A 23,339-nucleotide genomic window follows, 5' to 3' on the forward strand; every position below is an offset into this window, starting at 1 on the left:
CTTGCGCCACATGCCGATACTGTCGAGCATAGTGGGCGTGGTCTTATTCTTCTGGAGCGCTATTTCTAATGTTTTTATTTTATTTTCACTAAAGGAACCTATCAGTGGCCACTGACTTTCAGGGTTCTTTTTCGTATATTTATGCCATAGTCTAGTGTAAGCTATAGCGACTAGTCCATACTTAGTGAACATGTCCTTATTAGGGGTGCCCTCCAGTGGAGCTGGATGGTTCATCTCTAATAAGCGGTCCGGGCTAAACAGGCTACCAACCAGTGGGGAGAAGATAGGCATGACGGATTACAATGGGGACAAAAGTCTGCGTTACCTATCCTTCACTGTTTGCAAAGAGAGAGCCTGTTGTTTTTCTCCGTTTGCAGACAGCGAATCTCCAGAGGTTTCAACAAAGCGTAATACTAGTATTATCCAAACAAACAATTTTCCTCAATTCGTCGTGTTTACACGACCTTACCCGGACCGCATGGACGGTTTCCTGTCCTCTGGATCCAGCGCCCGATCGTCCTCTCTCCTTCGTGATGTTCGTGGCACTCCTGATGGTTCCCAGTCAGGACCGTAGATCACTCGAGAGAGGTCTGTTCAGAACTAGTGAAGGTCGGATGATCGGCTGTCAGACGAGGGTCTATCAGACATGAGCTCTTCCCGATCGTTGCAGTCGTTCACTCTGTCATCGGGACCTCTCCCACTGGATCCACGTGTCGCTGATGGGCCCCACGCTTTGGGACGCCAATTGTAGAAAAAGGTAGGGCTAGGACCTTTCTCAAGATTTGCCCGGCGCTAACCGCCCTTGTACCATTCAAGTTTACCAAGCAATGAGGCAGGCGCCGGAGACCAGAAGGCAGGAAACAGAAGTTTTATTCCGACGGAGCAGAACACATCAGATCAGACAACAAGGTATCGTCTCGAGGTGCTCTAACAGCCTCTCGGAGGCCTGGCCTCTTATACACTGGTTTATGGCATGTGACCTTCCTTTATTACAATCAGGACTTTGTAAAGCAAGGAAAAGACATCCCCGTAATCCTCATGTTAATCCCACCCCCATATACCTTCACAATAGAGGTCCTCAACCTGCTGATAAGAGGAGGGGGTCATCACGCAGCTGAGTGTTCCGTCGAGTCTTAGGATGTGTGCGCCTGATCATATCACAGGGGGTGGGGAGGCCTGGATCAATAGAGGGTCCTTTGAAGGAGAGCGACCTCATACAATAAGGGGCAGTAAATGATATCTCCCGGCTTAGGCAGTGGCCTCGGACCTGTGTGGACAGTCGGACACGGGGTGAGGGGCCATCAATGGAGTGGTATTCATGCTGCGTGGACAATCCAGCGCAGAGGGGAGGTTTATCAACAGAGGGGCATTCATGGGAGGAGAGGAGGTGTTGGTCAGGCGCTGGCGTGACTCCCAAGGACAGGGTCATGCAGAAGGGTCATGCTCCTAAGGAGGAGGGAGGGGGAGCCAGGGTGCGCGGAGGATGCTTGCTGGGTCAGAGGGGCGCGCTGGCGATCGATCGTGGACAGGGAGACCATGATATCTAAAATGGCTGCCGTGCACGTAGTACATAGGTGACCTAGAATGGCTGCCGTGCACGTAGTACATAGGTGACAAGCTGGCGCAGATGATGTTCAGATCGCAAACTAAAATTCCACATCTCCCTGCCAAGTTCAGCCTCCCACTTCCCCCGTAGTTGGTTTAACGGCTTCGACTCCTCGCCTACCATACGCCTATATAGGCACGTGATAGCTTTGAAGGTCCCTGCTGCCATCACAACATACTGACACGCCATAGACGTCTGTGTTTCCAGTAAACCTGCCCTCCAATGACGCTGTATCGCCGATACCAGGGCCGAATGTAATAAGAAATCCCCCCGGGGTAGGCCATACCTCTCCCGCAGAGTCTGGTAGGGTAAGAGAGCACCATCTTCATATAAATCCCCCAATACCTGTACCCCCATTCCCTCCCACTCTGCCAGCGCCGTCCAGTCCCCCTGTGCGGGAGAGCAGTACACATACCTAGAGGAATCTCCGTAGCGAAAGGGTGGGCAATGCCAGCTCTATGCTGGCTCCGATTCCAACAGAGCATCAGCGTCCGTTCCTCATGAGAGAGCGCCCCTATGTGTAGCCGCTGTTGGAGTACCATGAAAGATAGTATATGATGCTGGATCCACCATCCCTCTGGGCCCCTGAACTCCCTAGACACTGCTTGGGTAAGCCTTTGCAGTTGAGCTGCCAGATGATATAGCTCGAAGTCAGAACCGCCAGGCCCCCTTCAGCCCTCAGCCGCATCATCGTGGTCAAGGCCACCGCTGCATACCATTCACCCATAAAAATCCCCCAATCATAGAGCGAAGCAGTATAAAAAGTGATCCCGGAATCCAAATCGGCAGCGTTCTAAAATAATATAACAATCGGGGGAGTGCCACCATCTTCAGGAGTGCTATCCGACCTGCCATCTAGAGCGGCAGATTACCCCAAATCGTTAAGCTACCCTTTAATCCCCGTAAAGCCCTGCCTACATTACCCTCCAACAGATCCTTCAGCACGTGATAAATATTGGTTCCAAGGTATGGCAAGCATCGAGGCTCCCACCGGATGCCTTTCACCAGGGAGGACCCCGCCTCCGACGACACTACAGGGAACAGGAAAGTTTTCGCCCAATTCACCCTCAACCCGGATGACAACTCTTAATGCACCAAGACCTAAATTGGAGGTGCTATCAGTTCAGCATAAGGGACATCATGTCACTGTCTGTGTAATTCCTGTTCTCTCTTGATTTAACTTGTTGTTTTTGCTCACATCTGTCTCCCAAAGCCACTTTGGATTTGGATGCACAGAAGCAGAGACTAATCTGTCGAACACCTGGCAGATGTATCTAGATCTCTGCCTCAAATAAGCCTGAAACCCTTGATTAATCATGCTTTGATTGTGACACATGTGTTAAATCAGCAGTAATCAATCATTCCATTGAAAAGGAGCAAATTGGAGGCTAGCTCCGTTTGTGTACCCTATTTCTGCTTCAAGGCTAGATACTCTGGATCCAAACCCTCCTTCTGAACTTAAGGGAGGCAATATGTCCTCCAAATCTCCACTAAATAGTGGTGTAAGCTCGCTCAGTGGTGTATCGCAAGCAAACGTCTATTAAAAGGGTCCAGAAAGTGGCAACTTGCAAATCTTAAAAGCGGAATCAACAGATGTTGACTGGATGCTCCCATAAAGCCCCTGATTGACATAACCAGAAACCCTGGGTAAGCGTTTGGGGAGTAGGTTCCGGCTCCTGGGATCAGGTCCTCAACAGCAGCTGTTCTAGAAAGGAAAAACAGATATACAAAACCTAGGCCCTATAATCCTCTCACCAAATTGACTTGTCGGAGCAGCTGTTCCTGAGATGCTGGTTCAGCCTGGGTCCCAGCCCACCAATATGTTTAAGAATGACTTCGCCTTCAGTGAAGGGGGAAGGAAAAACAGAAAAGAGAAGGCCTGGAGCTGCATATATGCTATCTTTTATGTCAATGCCGGTTCCCCCAAAAGTCTCTATTTGGCTATGAAGAAGAGTCCCAAGTGAAATTCAACTAAACTTGCCAGTGTTATGTCTTATGATCATTGTACAACCAAAGACCAGTATTTGCCTGTGACACTTTCTCTGTTCAAGCAAGGTCACCTAAGGAATACCTTCTGTTGTGAAATCCAGCAGTTGAAAATCACCCTGCAGTTAAACAAAGCTTGTAGCTATGTCAAATTCATGCCTTGTATTCTAAATATATATTACCCTTTAGTTAAAAAAATTATTCACCTGAGGGAGGGTCTGGCAACACTAGATGATGGCTTCTGGCTTCCGTGTTTTGTAGCATGCCCCCAATGGATCTGCTGCTTTCCTCTGCCAGTGAAAGGGAGAAAGCAGCAGGACCTGTCTCCGACTGTCGGTGTTCGTTATGTTTATGTGGCCGTATAGGGATTTACTTGCTGTGTGATGAAACAGCGGTGTCTTGAGGAAACCCGTGGGTGAAGGGGGGGGGGGAAGAACTGGGTCCACCAGAGAGAGAGCTGTAGTGTACAGGCACCCTGGAGGAGACACCCAACACCCAAAGATCATGGGGAATAGTGATGGCATGGAAGGAGGAAGACATCAGACTGGCAATTGCAGATCCCGTGCTCACTGTGCAAAAGGATTCAAGCTAGCCTGGCTGATGAGGGGTGATGCCCCGAAACCAGTCCCAGGATGCTTGTTTCCCGTCCAGGGAGGACCAGGCTTGGCAGTCCGGGCTCGACTGTTTCCATAAGGAACAGGATCAAGACTGATTTGCATATGGCTGGGTTCAAACTTGGGTGGCGTGGTGAACAAAAGACTGATGGATTAAACCCAGATCCTTATGACGGGGTTGAATGTTTGCATTGTTCAGCATTCCATCCACCAATTTTTTCTTTTGCAATTGCAGGAGACACGCCTATGCCTGGAGGGCTAAAGACTCCCTCGGATTGACAGTAGTTAGAGAAAACAGTAGGGGCTTCACTTCCTGAGCATAGAACACAAGAAAGGAAGGAATTGCTGTTTGATCAGTAAAGAATAAACTCAGTGGTGCACAGCTTTGTCACGATATGATTGGGTAGAGAGAGCTCCATAACTCAAAAGTAGAAGTGGAAAGGGTGTGGGTGTAGGCATTTTTTTTGCATTACACTCCAGTGCTTCCAAAGATCCACATCAGGCTGCGCAGTAAGAGATTTTATAGACAAGGGACCTCTCGAAAGTGGAACAAATTAATGAGATTACCTAAATCTATTTGCTATGGCTTGCATACTACAACTGCAGAGATAAAAGAAGCAATTTATAACACAGAACCTAAGATAAAGGTTCATTGCGGCAAAGTTCTGATGGTGGAGCAAGCCACCAACAAGTGCTAGAACTTTCCCGGACCAAGATTGAAGTGGAACTGGGAAGCATTGCTGACTTGCGCAGTGCACACTGTAGTTAAGATGGAGGGCCAATTGGAGTCTTTGGAAAATACATGCAGCGGGGAAGGAGTGCACATAATGGAGTCACCTTCAACCCACTCACAAAGTGAAATAGGTGGCATGGTCTCTGTTCTGTTAAAGGATGTGTTTGGGGCACCAGGAGGTTCTGGGACTTTGACAGTCTATGCTCTACCTACAAACGCCCGGTGGAGAAGGGGCAGGATGAGAAGACCATTATGATGGTCATGAGGTCTGCCAGAGCCGTCCATCGTCTTCTCAATCTAATAGCCTTGAATAGAGTTATCCTCTACCAATCACAGGATCTATCTCTTCCCTGAACGTAGCACAGTGACTTTGAAATGGCAGCATACTCTGATGGACACTAGGAAGGAGCCAGCTATCATTGAGGTTTCAGTGTCTGTGAGTTACACAGCACATCTGAAAGTGAGACTTGTAGGGGAAAACAGTTATTTTCACCCAGGAGGACTCCTTTAGGTCGTTACTCAATTAGATGTAGGAACACTATGGGTAGCCAGAACATAGCGGTCTGAATCATCTGAATATGTCATTGCTTGATCTCCCTGAAGAGACGTCATAACAGAGAAAGGACATGTTTATATAGGAATATGCTTTGGCAAATGCTTCTCCTTTTGTCACTGTTATATATATATTTCCTTTTTACTTATTGCCCTCTTATTCATGTTCTTATTATATGCAGCTTTTGTAGGGCTACACAAACAGAAATATTTCAAGATTAGCTCCAGTTTACTTATTGACGGCATTCTGAAGGGGTGGGGAACTTGTCATACAGTTTGTACACCTATAAGTTAGCATCATTTGTATATTCTTATGGATCCTTATCAATAAAAAGTATTGAACCTAGAAAATATTAGTCCCCTTCTCCAATATCAAGAGGCCTTTCCAGTCGGCAGCACTGTACTCGAAGCGCTAATAATACAATAACAATTGTCCATGCCCTTTCTTTGTGCGTAGTTTTGTTTCTGCTGTTCCAGGGCTCCAAACAATACTTTTCCTGTGTGATGACTATTTGGTAGTCTCTGAGTGACTTGTGGACACCCGTCGCTACACCCTTTAAAATTCTCCCTACTCAGATTCATTCTTCATGCCATCTTTTATCTGCGGTCCTTTGCTATTGTCCCTGATAACCTTCCCTGACACAGAATCTAACTTTGTGGCCTGCTGCTGAGAGCTATACCAATTTTTAAAGGGCCTGTAGCCGAGTTATAGCGAGAGAAAATGCATTTAACAACAGATATTGCCCAAGGCAGTAGGGCTGTAAAGCTGTTAAAACATTTCGCCCATTAAGGGTAGAAGGTTTTAAATTAAAAAGGGAGAAACATAAAGAAGGATACTGGAATGTTAGATCAGAAGGCTTATACCAACCACTTTAACCCCGAAGCTACTCTATTGTGTTCAGTGGAGCTCTCTAGTGTTCTAATATAGCCTTACAGCGGGCTATACCAGCCGTTAAAGGCCCGCTCCAGTGTTAAAGGCCGAAGGCGGTGATCTTTAACAAGAGAGTAGGACTTTAATGCCTGTATAGCCCATCTGTGGAGGGATATAAGGGTATTAGAACATTTCGCCACTAGAGGGCAGAATGTTCTAAAAATAAAACAAAGGTCGCACGGAGCCCGAGGGGAATGAAATCCCCTCGGCACCGATAGCCCTTTGTTAACAGCAACAGCTGTGAACGACAACATTAGAATGTTGGAGCTTCGGGCTTCAACCGACCATTAGCACTCTATTGTGTTCAATGGCACTGCCAACATTCCAATGTTCTTATTTTGAATAGACTTGTGACAAAGGCCACTCTTCACCGATCTCTCAGCTGCTGTTACTTTTCTTATGGAGATGTAATTGGTTTCAGGAGCAACACCATCAAAGCCTTAGTATCACACCATGTGCACTCAGCATCCAAGGGTTGGCATATCAAGATTTAGAAATTTTATTTTATAACTCATGATCATTCTACTGATTTGGATCGAAGTTGGTGTTCCAATCGCAGGTTTCACATCCATTGTTCCTGACACAATATATGTAAGAGGCTCTTACTTGATTATTTGAATTGGCGAGCTCCGTATGTTTACATCGAGGAAGATCTTGAGGTGACTAAAATCAATCACATAAAAGCTAAAATCGTACTTGTGCTATCGGAGCACGTTAAATATTGGGTGTGCAGGACCTCGCAGTAACCATGTCGAGGATTTTGTTAATGTTACTTAGAATTATAGTTAAGGGCATAGCAGTGGCGGCTCCTCTATAGGGGCTTTGGGGTGTTGCCCTACTGCTTTCTCGCAGTGCTCAAGGGCAGGGGGGATTGGCTTTGCCCACTGTTGTGGGTTCTGACTGTTTGGTCGGCCCCAGGACCGACCAACTCAGTCATGCGCGCACTCCCTTTTTCTCTATGTAGGCTGCTGCATGCATCCTACATAAAGAAAATGGCCTGGCTGGGGGGCTCTCATCTGCGCCTCACCTGCCATTGCAGCGTTGTGATTGGCTAGGGTAAGTGAGGGAGGCTGCCTAGCCTGCTGGCTGCTTCGGTGCTTCCTGTAGGAACATTCGGACCCGGATGCAGCATTACACACAGTCCAGGAGCGGAGGCCTCGCGGTACCTGGGAGTAAGGTAGGTAAAGTCCATCGGACCTCCACTCACATCCCCTCCAGTAATATCACCCCAGACTTCACAGCCCCCACCGACAACTCTTCTTACCTAGCTCAGCACCTGAACGATATTCACCCCACTTCCTCCCCCACCATACAAGTCACTCACCCACCTGCAGCAACCACCCCACTCTCCGCAATCACAGACATAAATAACCTCCCATCATACACCAGCCGCCCCCACACTCCCATCCCGGGGACCCTCACTCATAATACCCCCACCCCTCCGCTCCCCCCTGACATCATAGACCCCGCCCTCAGCCCCTCTAACCTAGTTCAGCACCAGATCGACACACATAGCGACAAATCCCACACTCTGTCCCCCCCCCTCCCTCAGCCCCCACTTCCACACGCTAACTAACCATGCAGAGCACACCACATCTACTATCTTAACTCCCCCTCCCCACGACAGGACCATCTCCTACCCCAGCTCCCCCCCCACCCTCAGCCCTCACTACGCTTCAGGCTCCCCCTTCACCACCATCATACACTCCACTTCCACCCCTCTCTCTCCGCCTGCCACGAATTCCCGCCTCTACGCCTCCAACCTCCTCCGCACCTCATCCACCCCCATCGACCCCTTACCCTATCTCCTCCCTAACACCAATCCGTACGTCGACAACACGGAGCCCTGCATGAACACCAACCCTCCCCCCCCACCCGCACGCTAAGTCCCAGGTCAGCCACCCAACCATGACTTCCACCCCCAGCACTAACACTCACCCCACGCTAGACAAGATTATGTCCTTCCTCCAACAACTCAAAGAAGAAATTCACACCATCAAGGAAGACGTGCACACCATCAAAGAGCTGCTCACCACACCCCCTAGACCCGCCTCACTCACCACCACCCCCCGTCTCAACTTGCTCCCCTCCCGTCCCGCCGACGCTCCTAAGCCATGTCCCTCACACCGGACCGCGACCCATGCCCACAATCGCAACAAGCACACCCGCCGCACTCACTGGACCGCGATCCCCGCCCACAATCGCAACAACCGCCCCCTTCGCACATGCAACCCTCTCTCGGACCTCGACACTCTCTCCCTCCTCCGCTCCTATGACCCAGCTCCCCTAAACCCCACAACCGCCTCGCACCCCATCCCCACAATACACTCAAATCCCCGTAGATCCTCCACTCTTAACAACAGAATATCCGTCCCGAATAACCTTACAAAAGTCCCACTCTCTCTAGTACCCTCTTCCTCTCCCGACACACCCCGTCTCAAATGCACTCTCCTAAACTGCAGATCGGCTTCTAAACACTCCTCCGCCATCGCTGATCTCATCCTAAGATTGGACCTTGACCTAATCATCCTGACTGAAACCTGGCTAACCGAATCCTCTACACCTGTAATGGACATTCTGGTCCCCCCCAACTACCACATCATTAGGCTTGACAGGTCTGGCAAGATAGGTGGCGGAATCGCATGCATATACAGGAACAGCCTCTCTTTTCGGAAAGTCGCCGTGCCGTCCCTACCCTCTCCAACTTCCTACGAATACATCTGCCTCGATATCATCAGTGATGGCAAACCGATATGCTCTCTCCATGGCATTTACCACCCTCCCAGAGACCACCTCATCTTCGCCCAACAAATGATGGACTTGATTTCAACCAACGCAGGACGACAGCTCACCCAAATATACCTGGGTGACTTCAACCTCCATTGGAACGATCTTAATGATGCGGTGGTAAATAGTCTTAAAAGCTTCCTCAGCGCCCTGGACCTCACACAATTATGCAACAGCCCGACCCACGAGAAAGGCTCTATCCTCGACCTTATCATCTCCTAAGAGGGCGCTACTCAACTTGAATCTATTCAACCCTGTGACTGGTCAGACCATCATATGGTCACATTCCACATCAATGAAAAAGTCAAACTCAATTCGGTTCAACCCTCCAGACCTAAAGTCTGGAAAAGAGACCTGAAAAAACTCAACCCATTCTCCATACCCCCGAACAGTCGCGACCTCCTACTCCGGCCCACGGGCGTTACAGATGTCCAATCCCTGACTGACCACTATCTTAACGCCGTGACCTCAATAATTAATGAGGCTGCTCCCATGCAGCTAAAAAGAGTCTCCGCTAAAATCTCCAACCCATGGTACGACGGGAGTCTCAATGAAGATAGACGAGCCATGAGATTGGCAGAGCGCACCTGGAGGGCAGCTCCCTCTGCACTACACCTGAAAACCCTGAAGAAAAAGAGAAACGCCTACTTCAGGAAAATAAAGCGCTCAAAAGCAAACTTCTTCAGCCGCCAGCTCGACCAAGCAAAAAATCGCCCTAGAAAACTGTTTGAGTTAATCAGAACACAAGCTAAGGAACAACCCCAACCTCTCAGTACTTTGCACGAAGTACCCTCCTGTGAAGACTTCGCCACTTTCTTTACCCAAAAAACTGACAACATAAAGAATGATCTCCGTGCTGATGCAAGACTCCACAACACACTCAACTGCATAACACCCACCGAACCTAAAAACAATGCAACATGGTCAACCTTTGAAACCTACTCCGAAGAAGAAATAGGCAAACTGCTCAGCACCTTGAAACCTTCCAATCACCTCACGGACCCCCTCCCTGCCAACGCTGTCAAAGATTTCACCCCACTGCTCCTTCCTCTCTGGACTAAAATCATCAACAGCTCGCTCCAAGAAGGAACCATCCCTGACTCCCTCAAAGTGGGACAAGTCACACCTTTGCTAAAGAAACCTACTGCCGACCCATCCGACCTAAACAACTACCGTCCCATTACCAATATTCCCACTCTCGCCAAATTATTGGAAAAATGCGCTCAACTACAACTGACCAAGCATATCGATATGTTTGATCTCCTCAACCCGCACCAATCAGGCTTTCGAGCAGGACACAGCACTGAAACTGCTATGACTCACATAATTGACGACGCCCTTCAAATCCTAGATCAAGGTGACACCTGCCTCCTCATCCTGCTTGATCTCTCTTCAGCATTCGACACTGTCAAACATGAGAAGTTACTCGATCTTTTGAGCACAAGAATGGGTATTTCTGGGACTGTTCTCAAGTGGTTCACCTCCTTTTTACACAACAGGTCGCAGAAATTCAAGAGTAACAACCTGATGTCCTCTCCAATACCTGTTTCTTTAGGCGTCCCCCAAGGATCTTCCCTATCACCAACCTTGTTCAACCTAGTTATGGAACCTCTCACCACCGTGCTTCAAGCATCCAATGTACTTTTTCACATGTACGCAGATGACACCCAACTATATCTCAAATTACAATCCCCCAATGACATTTTACTACTGAACTCAACGATCAGAAGCATCCAATCCTGGCTTGCTGATAATCATCTCAAACGCAATGCTCTGAAAACAGAATTCCTGCTGATCACACCTCCCGCGAAGATCCCCACCACGCAAACCTGGCTTAAACAGTTAACTGCACTCGATGTCCAACCCATCATAGTGGACTCAGCGAAATCTTTAGGCATAACCCTCGACTCCAACCTTAACATGCAGCATCATATCAGCAAGGCTACTAAGGGAGCGAACTTCCAAATCAATACACTGAGGAAACTTAAACCCTTCCTACCAGCCAAAGACTTCCAAACTGCAGTACAAGCTCTAGTAATCCCGCGAATTGAATACGGCAGCACCGCCCTCTGCGGTCTCCCGTTAACCAGCACTGCACCCCTAAGAGCCTCTCTAAACGCTGCAGCCAGACTCATCACTGGATCAAAAAAACACTTGCATATCACCCCTGATCTGAAAACACTGGACTGGCTGCCTTTTGAAGCCAGAATACATTTGAAAATCGCCTGCATGACACACAAGGCTCTACATCTGAGCTCTCCCGGATACCTCACCCAGAAGCTGTCAATCTCTGGCGGCTCTAGGAACACCAGAGGCACAAACAATCTTCTGCTAAAACCTCGAAGATTCCGGAAGGTAAAAACCTATAAACGCTCTTTCTCAGGAATGGCACCCAGGATCTGGAACTCACTCCCTCCTGAAACCAGACTCATCTCCTCCTTCACACTTTTTAAGAAAGAAGTAAAAGCTATTCTTATGGCCAGATACACTTGACCTATAAGCGTGGATCTGGAAAGACCCCACACCGACCTGTATTACTTTGTTCGAACGCTATGACTATGTATTTCACCTGTATTATTGTCACTACTGTCTATCTATGCACTCATTTAACTCTGTTCGAACTCTATGACTATGTATTTCACCTGTATTATTGACGCTACTGACTATCTATGCACACATCTAACTGTTATATTTGTATTATTGATGTGTTGTACTACTTTGCTCCCTCACGTACTTACCCTAAACCACTTATTATGTGTAACCCCACTCTCTTGCTGGCATTCCCAGCTTTGTAAAGCGCTCTGATATCTGTTAAGATCTTGTTCGCGCTATATAAAACTTTCAAAATAAATAAATAAAAATAAATTTCTATTCCTCACCTGGCAACCGCGAACACCCACCTCCCGCGAGCATGCCGGCCGCGGATGGTGCCCTTCACTGCAGAGGGACCCCAAGAGGCCTTCTGAGTTCAGTCTCTGCGTGAGATGGGGTGGCCGTAACATGGCCAGAGAGTGCCACCAAAGTCTGATCGGACCTAGTGGTGTGAATCGTTGAGACAAATTCTGATGCGAGTGCTGAGACCGTTTGATAAGAGTGCTGCGAGAGTCTTATCAGACGCAGTGTGCAAGAGAAATCTGATGACTGCTGTGAGTCTGATCAGAGACAGTCTGATGATCTGTTCAGAGAGCTATGAGAGTATGCTCAGAAGGAATCGGAAGAGCTAGTGCCTGAAAAGGCTGATTTAGGTAGAGTCTGATAGAGAGTGCTGCGAGAATCCGCTCAGATGGTGTCTAATGAGTGCTGCGAGAGCCTGATCAAAAAGAGCTGGTGACAGAGTGATGAGGGAGTCCGATTAGAGAATACTAAGAGTGCTGCGAGCGTCTGATTGGATAGAGAGACTGACCCGAGAGCGTGTCATCAATCATGATAATTCATTCAGACTGATGCAAGAGTCTCATCAGATAATGCTACAAGAGTCCCATCAGAGTGCCTGTAGAAAAAGTGCTCAGACAGTCTTATTAGAGACAATCTGATAAGAAAGTGGTGCAAGAACTTGTGTACAAAAGTCGCGGTAATCTGATAAAGGAGTCTAATGTGAGAGTTCGATCAGAGAGTGTCAGGTGAGACAGCCTGTTTAGAGAGAGTTTGAAAAGAGAGTGCTGCGAGATTCTGATAAGGGTCTGATCAGAGTGCTGCGAGAGTCCGCTCAGTGTTTGGTGAGAGTGCAGCAGGAGTCTGATCAAAGAGAGTCTGGAGACATGGTACTGAGGGGGTCTGATTAGAGAGAGATACGCGAGTGCTGCAAGCGTCAGGTTGGAGAGAGTCTTAAAATAGGGCTGAGAGGTCGCGATCAGACAGTGACATGGTGTCTAACCAGAGTGCTGCGAGATTCTGATAATAGACAGTCTGATCAGTGTGCTGCGAGAAGCTAGTCGGAGAGTGCTTCGTGACTGAGGTGTGAAAGTTGTAAGGATGTGATGTACCACAATAAAAATGATGAGACGCATGCGCCACTCAAATACGTATTTAAGCTGTTTAATTAATCCATTCCCGAGCCGAGATAAAAATTTGCACCAGCAGCGCACCTAGTTTTGCTTGCTCCATCGTCGATCAGGCTAGGTGCATTGTGCAGGGGGCCTTTGTCTTTTCCAGTTCCTTCAAGTGCTGTACTGGCTGGAGTGCTGCCCTCACTCACGGGGGCAACTGCTGCTTGGCAGGCACTTGGGCCTAGAAAGAGCAGGAGACCAAGGGAAGGTGATGCGCAGGGCAGATGCGGGCGATGCATCATGGTAGCTCTGGGGTTATACTGAGTAAGCAGCTACCTATGTATTAATGTAATAACTGCACTTTCACAATTGCTTTATTAACCTTTCTGCTTTCTCAAATGTGCTTGAAAATGCACCATTTGTCCACTCTTTTTTCAAAATTTCCCGGAGGGAGAACCCCCGAACCTCCTGTAGTTTGTATCAGCTTGCTCGCTCGCTACGGTGCAGTATTACAATAATTTTATGCCTTACCACTTTCAAATGTCACCAGCCGCCACTGGAGCGTAGTGAAATCAATGTAAATTGTGTGTAGTTAACTGGTTGATGTATTTTTGCTTTAAACTGCTATTTAGCATGGTTGTAGTTGACTGCTTCTTGCACTCATTGCGTGCAAAAACGAAATACTTTCAGTCACCGAGTATGTGCATGCTTGAAGCTTATAGCTAAATTGAGCTAATTGAAAAGCACATTTATCCCCTTCCATGCTGCCGTCGGCCAACCTGCCCAGTGCTGCCATCGGCCAATGGCCGACGCGGCCCCGCCCGTTTTGCGGAAGTGCCGCACTTCCACAAAATCGCGGGCGCATGAAACGGGTTAAAGTCGAATTTAGGTGAACTTGTTCTTATGCAGCTTTTTTTACTATTTGATAACTTGTTTCTATTTGATATATAATTTCATTTGGTAGCAGTGCATTTTGCATGCTAAACTTGGGTTTGTCTTTGCTATGTTTTTATTAAAGCGTTCCCATATTCATAGGATATGCAGGTTTGTTTAAATTGGTAACCCAATTGGCAGAAGTGTCAGGCCATCTGGAAATGCATCCCTCTATTTATATAAATATAGCATACACCCTGGTGCCGTGTAATTAAATTGTGCCAAGTAACAGCAGACGCTTTATTTTTTAATTCTGAAATCATCCTTCTCTTGCAGCAAGCTAGCCAAAAAACGAAAGGATGCCATTGGCAACACGCGTCAGGAAATGACCAACATGGTGAATGCGATGGATCGGAGCTACGCAGACCAAAGCACACTTCATGCAGAGGACCCGCTCAACGTCACCTTCATGGACTCGCATAACTTCACCCAGAGATGTAAGTTGTGCCATTGCTGCCTGGCAACCAACAGGCACATACTGATCCTCTAAAACTAACCACTTTGATTTCCCAGGCGTTTGTTTTTCAGGCTGAAATAACTATCAGGTGTCACATGCTAGGACTAGTTCTGGTTTCTAAACTGTGATTCCTTTATATCCCCATTTGTGAAATGCCACACCTTTTAATTTTTTTTGAAAAACCATCAAACATAAAATGGTTCTGAATTGCCTCACAAGAATGACGAGAAGGAATAAGCTAGCAGCACACCTGTTTGGCACTGCTAGATATTTCTTTTTTTGGGCAGTGGGTGTCCCAAAGAACCTACTTGCAGAGATGCACATGACAAGATGTCTGCTTCATTTCTTAAGAGTAATCATTTGGAAGGAAGAGTCTGATGAATTATTTTGGGGGGAGTATCTATAACGTCTCACCGCAGAGTAATCACCCTTGTATATTTCCCAGGAGTAAGACTAGATACAGAAAATCTTTAGCAGAACCCCTGTGTACCCGTATGTGGTGTTGTGACTCTTCGTTCATTCTACTACAGAAGTGACAAACGGAGCTGCATATAAGCACCACCTTTGCATTAGTCTTTTCCTTCTGCTCCATCAGATGCGGACCTGGAGCTACCTCTCATCTCTTCGAGAGAGTTATCTCTATAACTATACTTTCTAAACCCAGTGTGCAAGGGAAATGGTAATCTCCCAAGACTACAGTGTTTAAGCAGTGTATGTGCTGTGGGGAACAAATATCTGCAACAGATCCCCATCAGGTTTGCCTCTGGTGAGTTTGGTCAGAACACAACTCCAAGGATTGTAGAAACTGCACTTTTTTGCACCCGAATGCTATTCGGGACCTTGATGCAAAGCTCCTCATTGCCAAGCGCCAAAAACTCCTTGTCATGACCGGTTAAAGTCAAAGGGATGGTCCTGTTCTTGCTCTTAAAGTCATTCTCATGGCCAATCATTGTCGCAGTGAAAGTCTTCATGTAAATCGAAGCAAAAAGGATGACCAAGCAGGCCTCTGCCTTATCACGCCACTCTTGAACTCCAGAAAAGGCTCAAGCGGCTCGACGTGCCTCTTAGTCTTACTCCCAAACTTGATCTCATTCGGAGCCCATACCAATCTCTTCCTGAGGCAACCCAAATGTCCAGGTCTATTTGAGATATTACAACAAATTGAAAAGTTCCATGAGGCCTTGCTGCATCTTTTTGCACTCTACCGGCTCCCTCTGGCATGCCTTTGGGCCCCAAGGAGTTGTGAGGGCCTCCACCTCTGCCAACAGGATCGCCCTGGGTGCCAGCTGGAACTTATGGAACCTTCACGGTCTCCACACCAGTCCGATACTGGAACCACAGCTTACACCAGACTTTGGAGCATTGATGGTGGATGATGATCACCGTATTGTGCTTTCTAACTTCAACTAAGGCCCCACTCTGATTCACTGGGGCTTCAGCCTTTGTGCAGCCGATCAGAATCTGATGCTGTGACCTTGCCTCAATGCAGGTTCTAAAAAGGATTTTGCCCTAGTCCCAACAATAGTGTCTTCTCACAGACAGCCTTGTTGAGTCCTTGGTGAAACCCTGTTTTGGATCTCTGGTAAACAGGCAGATTGCATGAAGTAATTGCTGCCAGTGATCTGGATTCCATGGCTCAGCATCCCACTACTGAGTCTAAACATGCAGGCCTCCACAAGCAAAGTCAACCCTTATATATTCTCCACCATACCACCGGACAGAGAATCCAAGCACATTGATTGCTTTGGTAAGTTTTCATTGATTGAGTTCAGCATTATGTTTTATCAGTGCAAACTGCCTTTGTAAGGTATTATATCCACATCTTTTGGGATCAAGGGTCTTGCCTGGTGTTCCAGATGACTTGCGTCCCACCCTTATGCAAGAAATGCAGGATGGTCATGATGTGGCAAAGTTTACCATCAGCTGTGGCTTGGACAACACAGATTGCCTAGGCAGGGCCATTGGCACCAGTGTGGCTCTCGGGAGACATGGCTGAATGATGTCTTGGGTTTCTCCTGCAATATCCAGTTGATGCTGATAGACCTGTCTTTCGATGGCTCTTGTCATTTTGGTGATAAGGGAAGAGACTGCCCATGAGTACATTAACGATATTATGGCTCTACTTGGGCAAGTCTGTCCTAGCTTGTTCGCCACACCACCAGTTCACCCCCTCCGTGGCTATGGTAGGGGCTGTCCGTATCGCCAACAACTTCAGCCTAACAGACCATCCAGTCCTTTCTTGCCTGAGGCAGCAGTACTCACAGATCATGTGGACAACAATGGCAGCGTGAAGTCTTTCGCAAATCTAATTGCCACACCTGCAACCATTTTAGTGTGTCCTTCGAGACGCACAGCTACCTTGTCGGAGGCTAGATCCAACATTTTCTACTTGATCGGCAGGAGGTAATTTTGTTCAAGTGAGTACTACAAATTGTTCATTGGGGCTACGACCTGCTATTTCTGGCCAACCTTCTGTACCTTCACCATTATCAAAATGGCTGACAGAGGACCATCTTTTTCTCTTGAAGCATTAAGTGCAGGCCCTTCTGGCCAAAGAAGCCATAGTGTAACAGCTTCAGAAGTAGGCTTAAATTGTTACTCCTGCTACTTTCTAGTGTCGAAGAAAGACAGATGGCTTTTTCAGATCTTCACCGTTTCAGTGCCTTTCTGCAGATGGACAAATGAAAGATGCTAACCAGGTCTGCCTGCCCTTGACCGAGAAGACTGGATTGTAGCATTGGGCCTGCAGGATACTTGCTCCAACATTCCTGTCCTGCAGGCGGCATTAGCGTTCACAGTGGGACGGAGATATTTTCAGTTTTTTGTGCTCACTTTTGGCCTCAGCAGTGCCTTTCGGGTGTTCACAAAAATGATGGCAGTGTTTTTTTTTTTTTTTTTTTTTCTGTGTATTGATTAGTTGGGGGACGTAGCAGTGAGTGGTCTCTAAACATCCCCTTGGGCCCTCCTCTCCCTTTTTGTATGTAAGTGGTTGCAGCACCTCATTGGTGGTTGGGTGTTCCAGTCTTCCCCTAACTCGACGACTGGCTGTTGAAGGCAGGCCCACCCCAGGCAGTTGTCATCACCTTCTGATCATTACAAACCTCTTAAAATTAAAGTGTCACAGTCAGCTTGCACAAGTCACACCTGACTCCTTTGCAGAAGCCCTCTTTCAACAGGGCCATCTGGATCTGGTGCAGTTTAACACCTTCCCGGCAGAAGACATTTGAGCTATAATCGTGATATTTTAATTTTTGTTCTGAATCTCATGAGTAAGACTCTGAGACTGTTGGCCTCCTTCATCCTGTGGATGAAGCACGCAAGGTCGCATTATCTGAACTCTGCCGTGGGATCTGAAGTCGCAGTGGGCCTAGCTTCAGAAAGACCTCTCTGATAATGTCCAGATTTTGGAGAGGACTGCAAAGGTACTGCAGTTGTGGTTGCTGAACCGTGGCAGACCCTCTCTCTCCCCACCCAGAGCTAACACTGGTGACAGTTGCATCACTTCTGGGCTGGTGCGGCCACTTGGGAGATGTGGAGATCATTGGCATCTGGTCTCTGGCTGAGGCCTAATTACACATTAACCTTTTCGTAGCTGCTGACTATCCTCTTGGCATTGAAAGAATTCCTGCCATTCACCAATGGGAGGTTGGCGGAGGTGCTAAAGAAAAGTACCACCAACATGTGATATTGCAACAAACAGGGCAAAGTGTGGTTGTGGACCCTATGCCAGAAGGTACTACGTCTCAGGAAGTGGCTAGAACACCAAAGGATATTCCTTGTGGTTCACCATCTGGCAACATCGCTGAATGCCGCGAAGAATGAACCCAGATGTCGGTGTCTAGCTGATCACAAATAACACTTACACCCGGAGGTCTTTTCTGGGAATGGGAAAAACCTTGGCTTGATCTGTTAACCACTGATGACAATGTGCAATGCCCGGAATATTTTGCATTAAATACTGGCTCTAAGTCATCCTGGTGGCACTGGACTGGAGAAGAAGAGTGTGGTATCCAAAACTTCTGGGCATGAGCATCTGTCTTCCGTTCAGAGTGCCAATTCAGTTGGTATTCTTTTGCAGCAATGGGGCAGGGTTCTACACCCGGGTCTAATAAATCTCAACATTTATACTTGAAGATTGAGAGGCAGCAGTGCTTTGGGCTTCCCTTCCAAAGTTGTCATTTTGTTAGCCATGGCTCCCTCTACCAAATCAGTATATGCCTACCGTTGGTACAAGTTTGTAGCTTGGTGCGCTACTTGGCAGACTTCCCTTTTTCCAGCCAACTTTACCATAGTATGGATTTTGGTGTTTTCTCTAGCCCAGTAAGGACTTGCTTTGGGCACAGTTAAAGATTAGTTATCAGCTTTCACGGCTTTCCTGTAGATGCTGAATCATCACTCTTTGTTTATATCACCTGTTGTGGTGTGTTTTTTGTTAGGTGTGAATAATATTTGTTCGAGGCATATGGGCTGCAGACCACACACTATAGCATTAGATCACCATCTGGTGGTGGGCCTGGATGATTACACTTTGTTGTTGTCTTGGAAGAGTCTTTGTCTGTTGGGTGACTCCTCCCTTAGATCGTAGTGCGCATGGGCATCGACTCCATCCTCAGATTGTTTTTTCCGCCATCGAACTCTGATGTGTTCGTCGTTCGGTCCCGTTACCGATCTCTTTTTCGAACCCATAAAGCAATCTACATTATCGACATCGTCTTCGACACTGATTCTGGTTACCCGCGTAGAAGAAAGGATACACTTCTCGATTCCAGCGTTCGTCGAGGCCGTCGGGCCCAACTGCGCCATTGGGCTTTTGGCTCATGGAAAGAACACCCTTCAAGAAGTGCCCTCAGTGTGGACACAAATTTCCCCACACTGACCTTCATGAAGTTTGCAACCTGTGCTTGTCTCCAGAGCACAATAGTCGAGACTGTGAGGCCTGCGCTTCATTCGGATCCTAGAAAACCATCAGGGACCGTCAAGCTCGAAGAGCTATGGAGCAGTCATCGTCGTCGACACTAGACCTCATCATCGACGAGGCGCCGATCGAAATAGACGCCGAAGAACAGCAAGAAGACGTCGCTTCCGAAGCAGAGGATTCAGCTTCCGGAGGCAAGATTCGATCCGAAAATGACTATCTTCTTTCAGCTGGTCAACAGGTCGTGAGTTACAACGTCGACCCTGTTCACCCCCCCATATCTGGACAGGCTTCGGTTCCACCTCCACATTCGGGTCCAGGTGCACACCGACCAAAACCTTCCGACGCCCCGCCTTCAGGCTCGGCAGCGAAGAGTATTAAAGAGCCTCCAGTCGACTCAGGCTCGAGTCAGTCTGTTGGTCCCGAAAAGCAGAAGGTACTAAAGCCAAAGTCAACACCGGCACCGAAACATCCATCGGTACCAAAGGTAGGCGAGCCGAAACCAAGTTCTGCACCGAGAGAAGTTTCCAGAGTTACCGAGTCGAAGACTAACCCGGTTCCTAAAAAGGCGGACCCGAAAACAGTTCGGATATCTAAACATGTTTTGTCTCCAAGGACAGATGAATCGAGACAAACGGTAACAAAGGCTTCGGATCCGAAAAGTACAGATCCAAAGAAAAGACCAGAAAATCCTTCAGAACTGAAAATAAGACCAGTTCCAAAGACAATAGAGACTGTTAAGTCCAAGACTATCGGCCCCAAAACAGATAAGTCGGCGCCGAAAAAGGATTTACCAGTAGAAGAGCTTTTCCAGCCTGATGTAAGGCAAAAAACTCTTAAAATCCACCCAAAGACTGTACATATATACACAGTGCCTGAAAAGAGGAAGATGGACTATCCCAAACCACCACCTGTTTCTCTTAAAAAGAATGTTAAGACTTCCCCTATAAGAATCCCTTCTCCAGTAGTAGAAATGACAGTAGACATCTCCCCTGTATATTCTCCAGTCAGTACACATAGTTTCATACCACAACATGAAGACTATGGGGATACCTACTCACATGAGGTAGAAAGTGAACATCAAATGGATGATATTAACGATCTAGATAATATGGCAGGGACATAAGGTGACCCATAGGAGGACTATAATGCACCAGATTTGCCACAAGACGAGGCATACCTGTCTTGGCCAACTCCCCCTGATGACACCATTGGGTTCACACAGCTCATTCACAGAGCAGCCACTTTTCATGGAGTGGACTTACATACAGATCCAGTAGAAGAAGACTTTCTAATGGACACACTGTTATCTTCACATAGAACCACTACCACTTTACCAATACTTAATGAAGTGGTGAGACACGCACCAGAAATTTTTAAAGATCCTGTTAGAGCCAGAGTAATTAACCCTAGGCTAGAGAAAAAGTATAAGGCAGCTCCAACTGACCCAGCATATATTAAAGGTCAGTTGCCACTAGACTCAATGGTAGTATCAAATGCGAGAAAGAAAGCTAGCTCGCAGACAACAGGAGATGCTCCACCCCCTGATAAAGAGTCTAAGCTTCTGGATTCTTCAGGAAAATGCACAATTTCACCACCTGCAAATATATGGAGGATTGCTAACACTCAAGCTCTGTTAGCAAGATATGACAGAGCTCATTATGATGAGTTAGTCACTCATGCAACACCTGCCAGAGCAATATAAAACCAGGGCTTCTGACCTAATACAAGAAGGCAAAATTATAACCAATACTTCCATAAGATGCGCACTAGACACTGCAGACACAGCATCTAGATGAATAAATACAGGGGTACTGATGCGCAGACATGCATGGCTACGCATCTGTGGTTTTAAACCAGAAGTACAAGCCGTGATATATTAAACCAACCATTTGACCAACAGCATCTTTTCGGCCCAGCAGTGGACACTGCACTAGAAAAGATGAAAAAAGATACGGATACGGCAAAATCAATGAGAGCCTTACAAATGCAAACCCATAGACCTTCCTTTCGTCGCTCCTCATATAGGGGTGCCTCTAAAAGTTTCCATACTGATAACACCTCCTCTTCTTACAAGGCGACCAACCAAACCTCACCCGATAAAGGATATCATAGGGGAGGATATAGAGGAAACAACAATAAGGACAGAGGTAGAGGCAACAACAATCGTAATGCCTCTACCCCCAATAAGTGACTTCCCTCCAATCCCCCCAGACCATTCCACCACTCCTGTCGGGGGAGACTACAACAGTTCCTGCCTGTCTGGAACTCCATCACCACAGACAGGTGGGTGAGACAAATAATTCAGTCAGGTTATTGCCTGGAGCTCACTTCCACTCCTCCAACAATACCACCCAGACAACGTCCCATGTCACATGAACACCTCATACTATTAAGAGAGAAGGTTGAATCTCTACTGCAAAATAATGCAATAGAACCAGTCCCAAAACAGCATCAAAACACAGGGGTTTACTCTCTTTATTTTCTTATCCCCAAAAAGGACAGGTCTCTCAGACCTATTCTAGACCTAAGACCCCTAAACCTGTACATACAATCAAACCACTTTCATATGGTCACAGTACAACAGGTTCTACCGTTACTAAAAAAGGGAGACTTCCTTGCCACACTAGATCTCAAGGACGCCTACTTCCACATTCCAATTCACCAATCTCACAGAAAGTACTTACGGTTTGTACTAGAAGGCAAACGCTACCAATTCAAAGTACTCCCCTTCGGACTAACTGCAGCACTCCGAGTGTTCACAAAGTGTCTAGCAGTGGTAGCTGCACACTTAAGAAGGGACAACATCCATGTCTTCCCATATCTGGACGACTGGTTAATAAGATCAACATCATACAACCAAAGTGTGAGACACACGCATCAGATGATCTGTCTACTGCACAAATTAGGGTTTACAGTAAACCAAAAGAAGTCACATCTCCAACCGTCCCTCTCTCAACAGTATCTAGGTGCCACAATAGATACTTCCAAAGCAATAGCATATCCCAATCAACAAGAATTCAAAATATGCACAATCTCATCAAGAAATTTAAGCCACAACACTCACTACAAGCTTGAGTGTTCATGCAACTAATAGGAATGATGGCATCTTGCATTTTCATAGTACAATACGCAAGACTACAAATGCGCCCCATACAGGAATGCTTAGCAAAGCAATGGAATCAGGCTCAGCAACAAATAAGAGATCTGGTGGTGGTAGACGACCGGACATTTCGCTCTCTGCTATGGTGGAACACCAAAAACCTTTCCAAGGGCCGGCCGTTTATAGAGCCTGTAATACTAACTACAGACGCATCTCTCACAGGATGGGGAGCGCATTTACAGAAACATACAGTACAAGGTATATGGACAATGAAACAAAAACTACTCCACATAAATCATCTAGAGTTACTAGCGATTTTTCTAGCTCTAAAATAGTTTTAATATTACCTGTTAAACAAGGCTGTTCTAGTCCGGACAGACAATATGACAGCAATGTACTACATTCAAAAGCAAGGAGGGACACACTTCCTACAGCCCTCCCAGCTGGCGCAGAGCATATGGAGGTGGGCTATTCCTCAAATATTTTGCTGCTAGCAGAACACCTACCAGGAGTTCACAATCAAGTGGCAGATCTGTTAAGTCGTCAAAGACAACAGATAAACAAATGGAACTTGATCCTCAAGTTCTTCTGCCATTCTTTCAAATGTGGGGTCAACCAGACATAGATCTGTTTGCCACACATCAAAACTCAAAATGCCCAAGCTTCGCCGCCAGATACCCACACCCATTATCCAAAGGCAATGCGGAATAGATGAACTGGTCGAACAAATTTGCGT

General features: G+C 47.1%; 1 protein-coding gene across 7 annotated transcripts in view; it reads left to right on the forward strand.

The window, feature by feature from the left end:
- The window catches only part of PTPRK (protein tyrosine phosphatase receptor type K), a 1,685,403-nt gene that overhangs the window by 1,454,641 nt on the left and 207,423 nt on the right, over positions 1–23,339 (forward strand). For all 7 annotated transcript variants that reach the window (XM_086927009.1, XM_086927007.1, XM_086927008.1 and 4 more), the window contains one exon: positions 14,405–14,565. In XM_086927009.1, the coding sequence (XP_086783135.1) occupies positions 14,405–14,565 (161 nt within the window). The remainder of the gene's footprint in view (positions 1–14,404; positions 14,566–23,339) is intronic.

Source organism: Lissotriton vulgaris, chromosome 6, assembly GCF_964263255.1.
Source record: "Lissotriton vulgaris chromosome 6, aLisVul1.2, whole genome shotgun sequence".
Classification (NCBI taxonomy): domain Eukaryota; kingdom Metazoa; phylum Chordata; class Amphibia; order Caudata; family Salamandridae; genus Lissotriton; species Lissotriton vulgaris.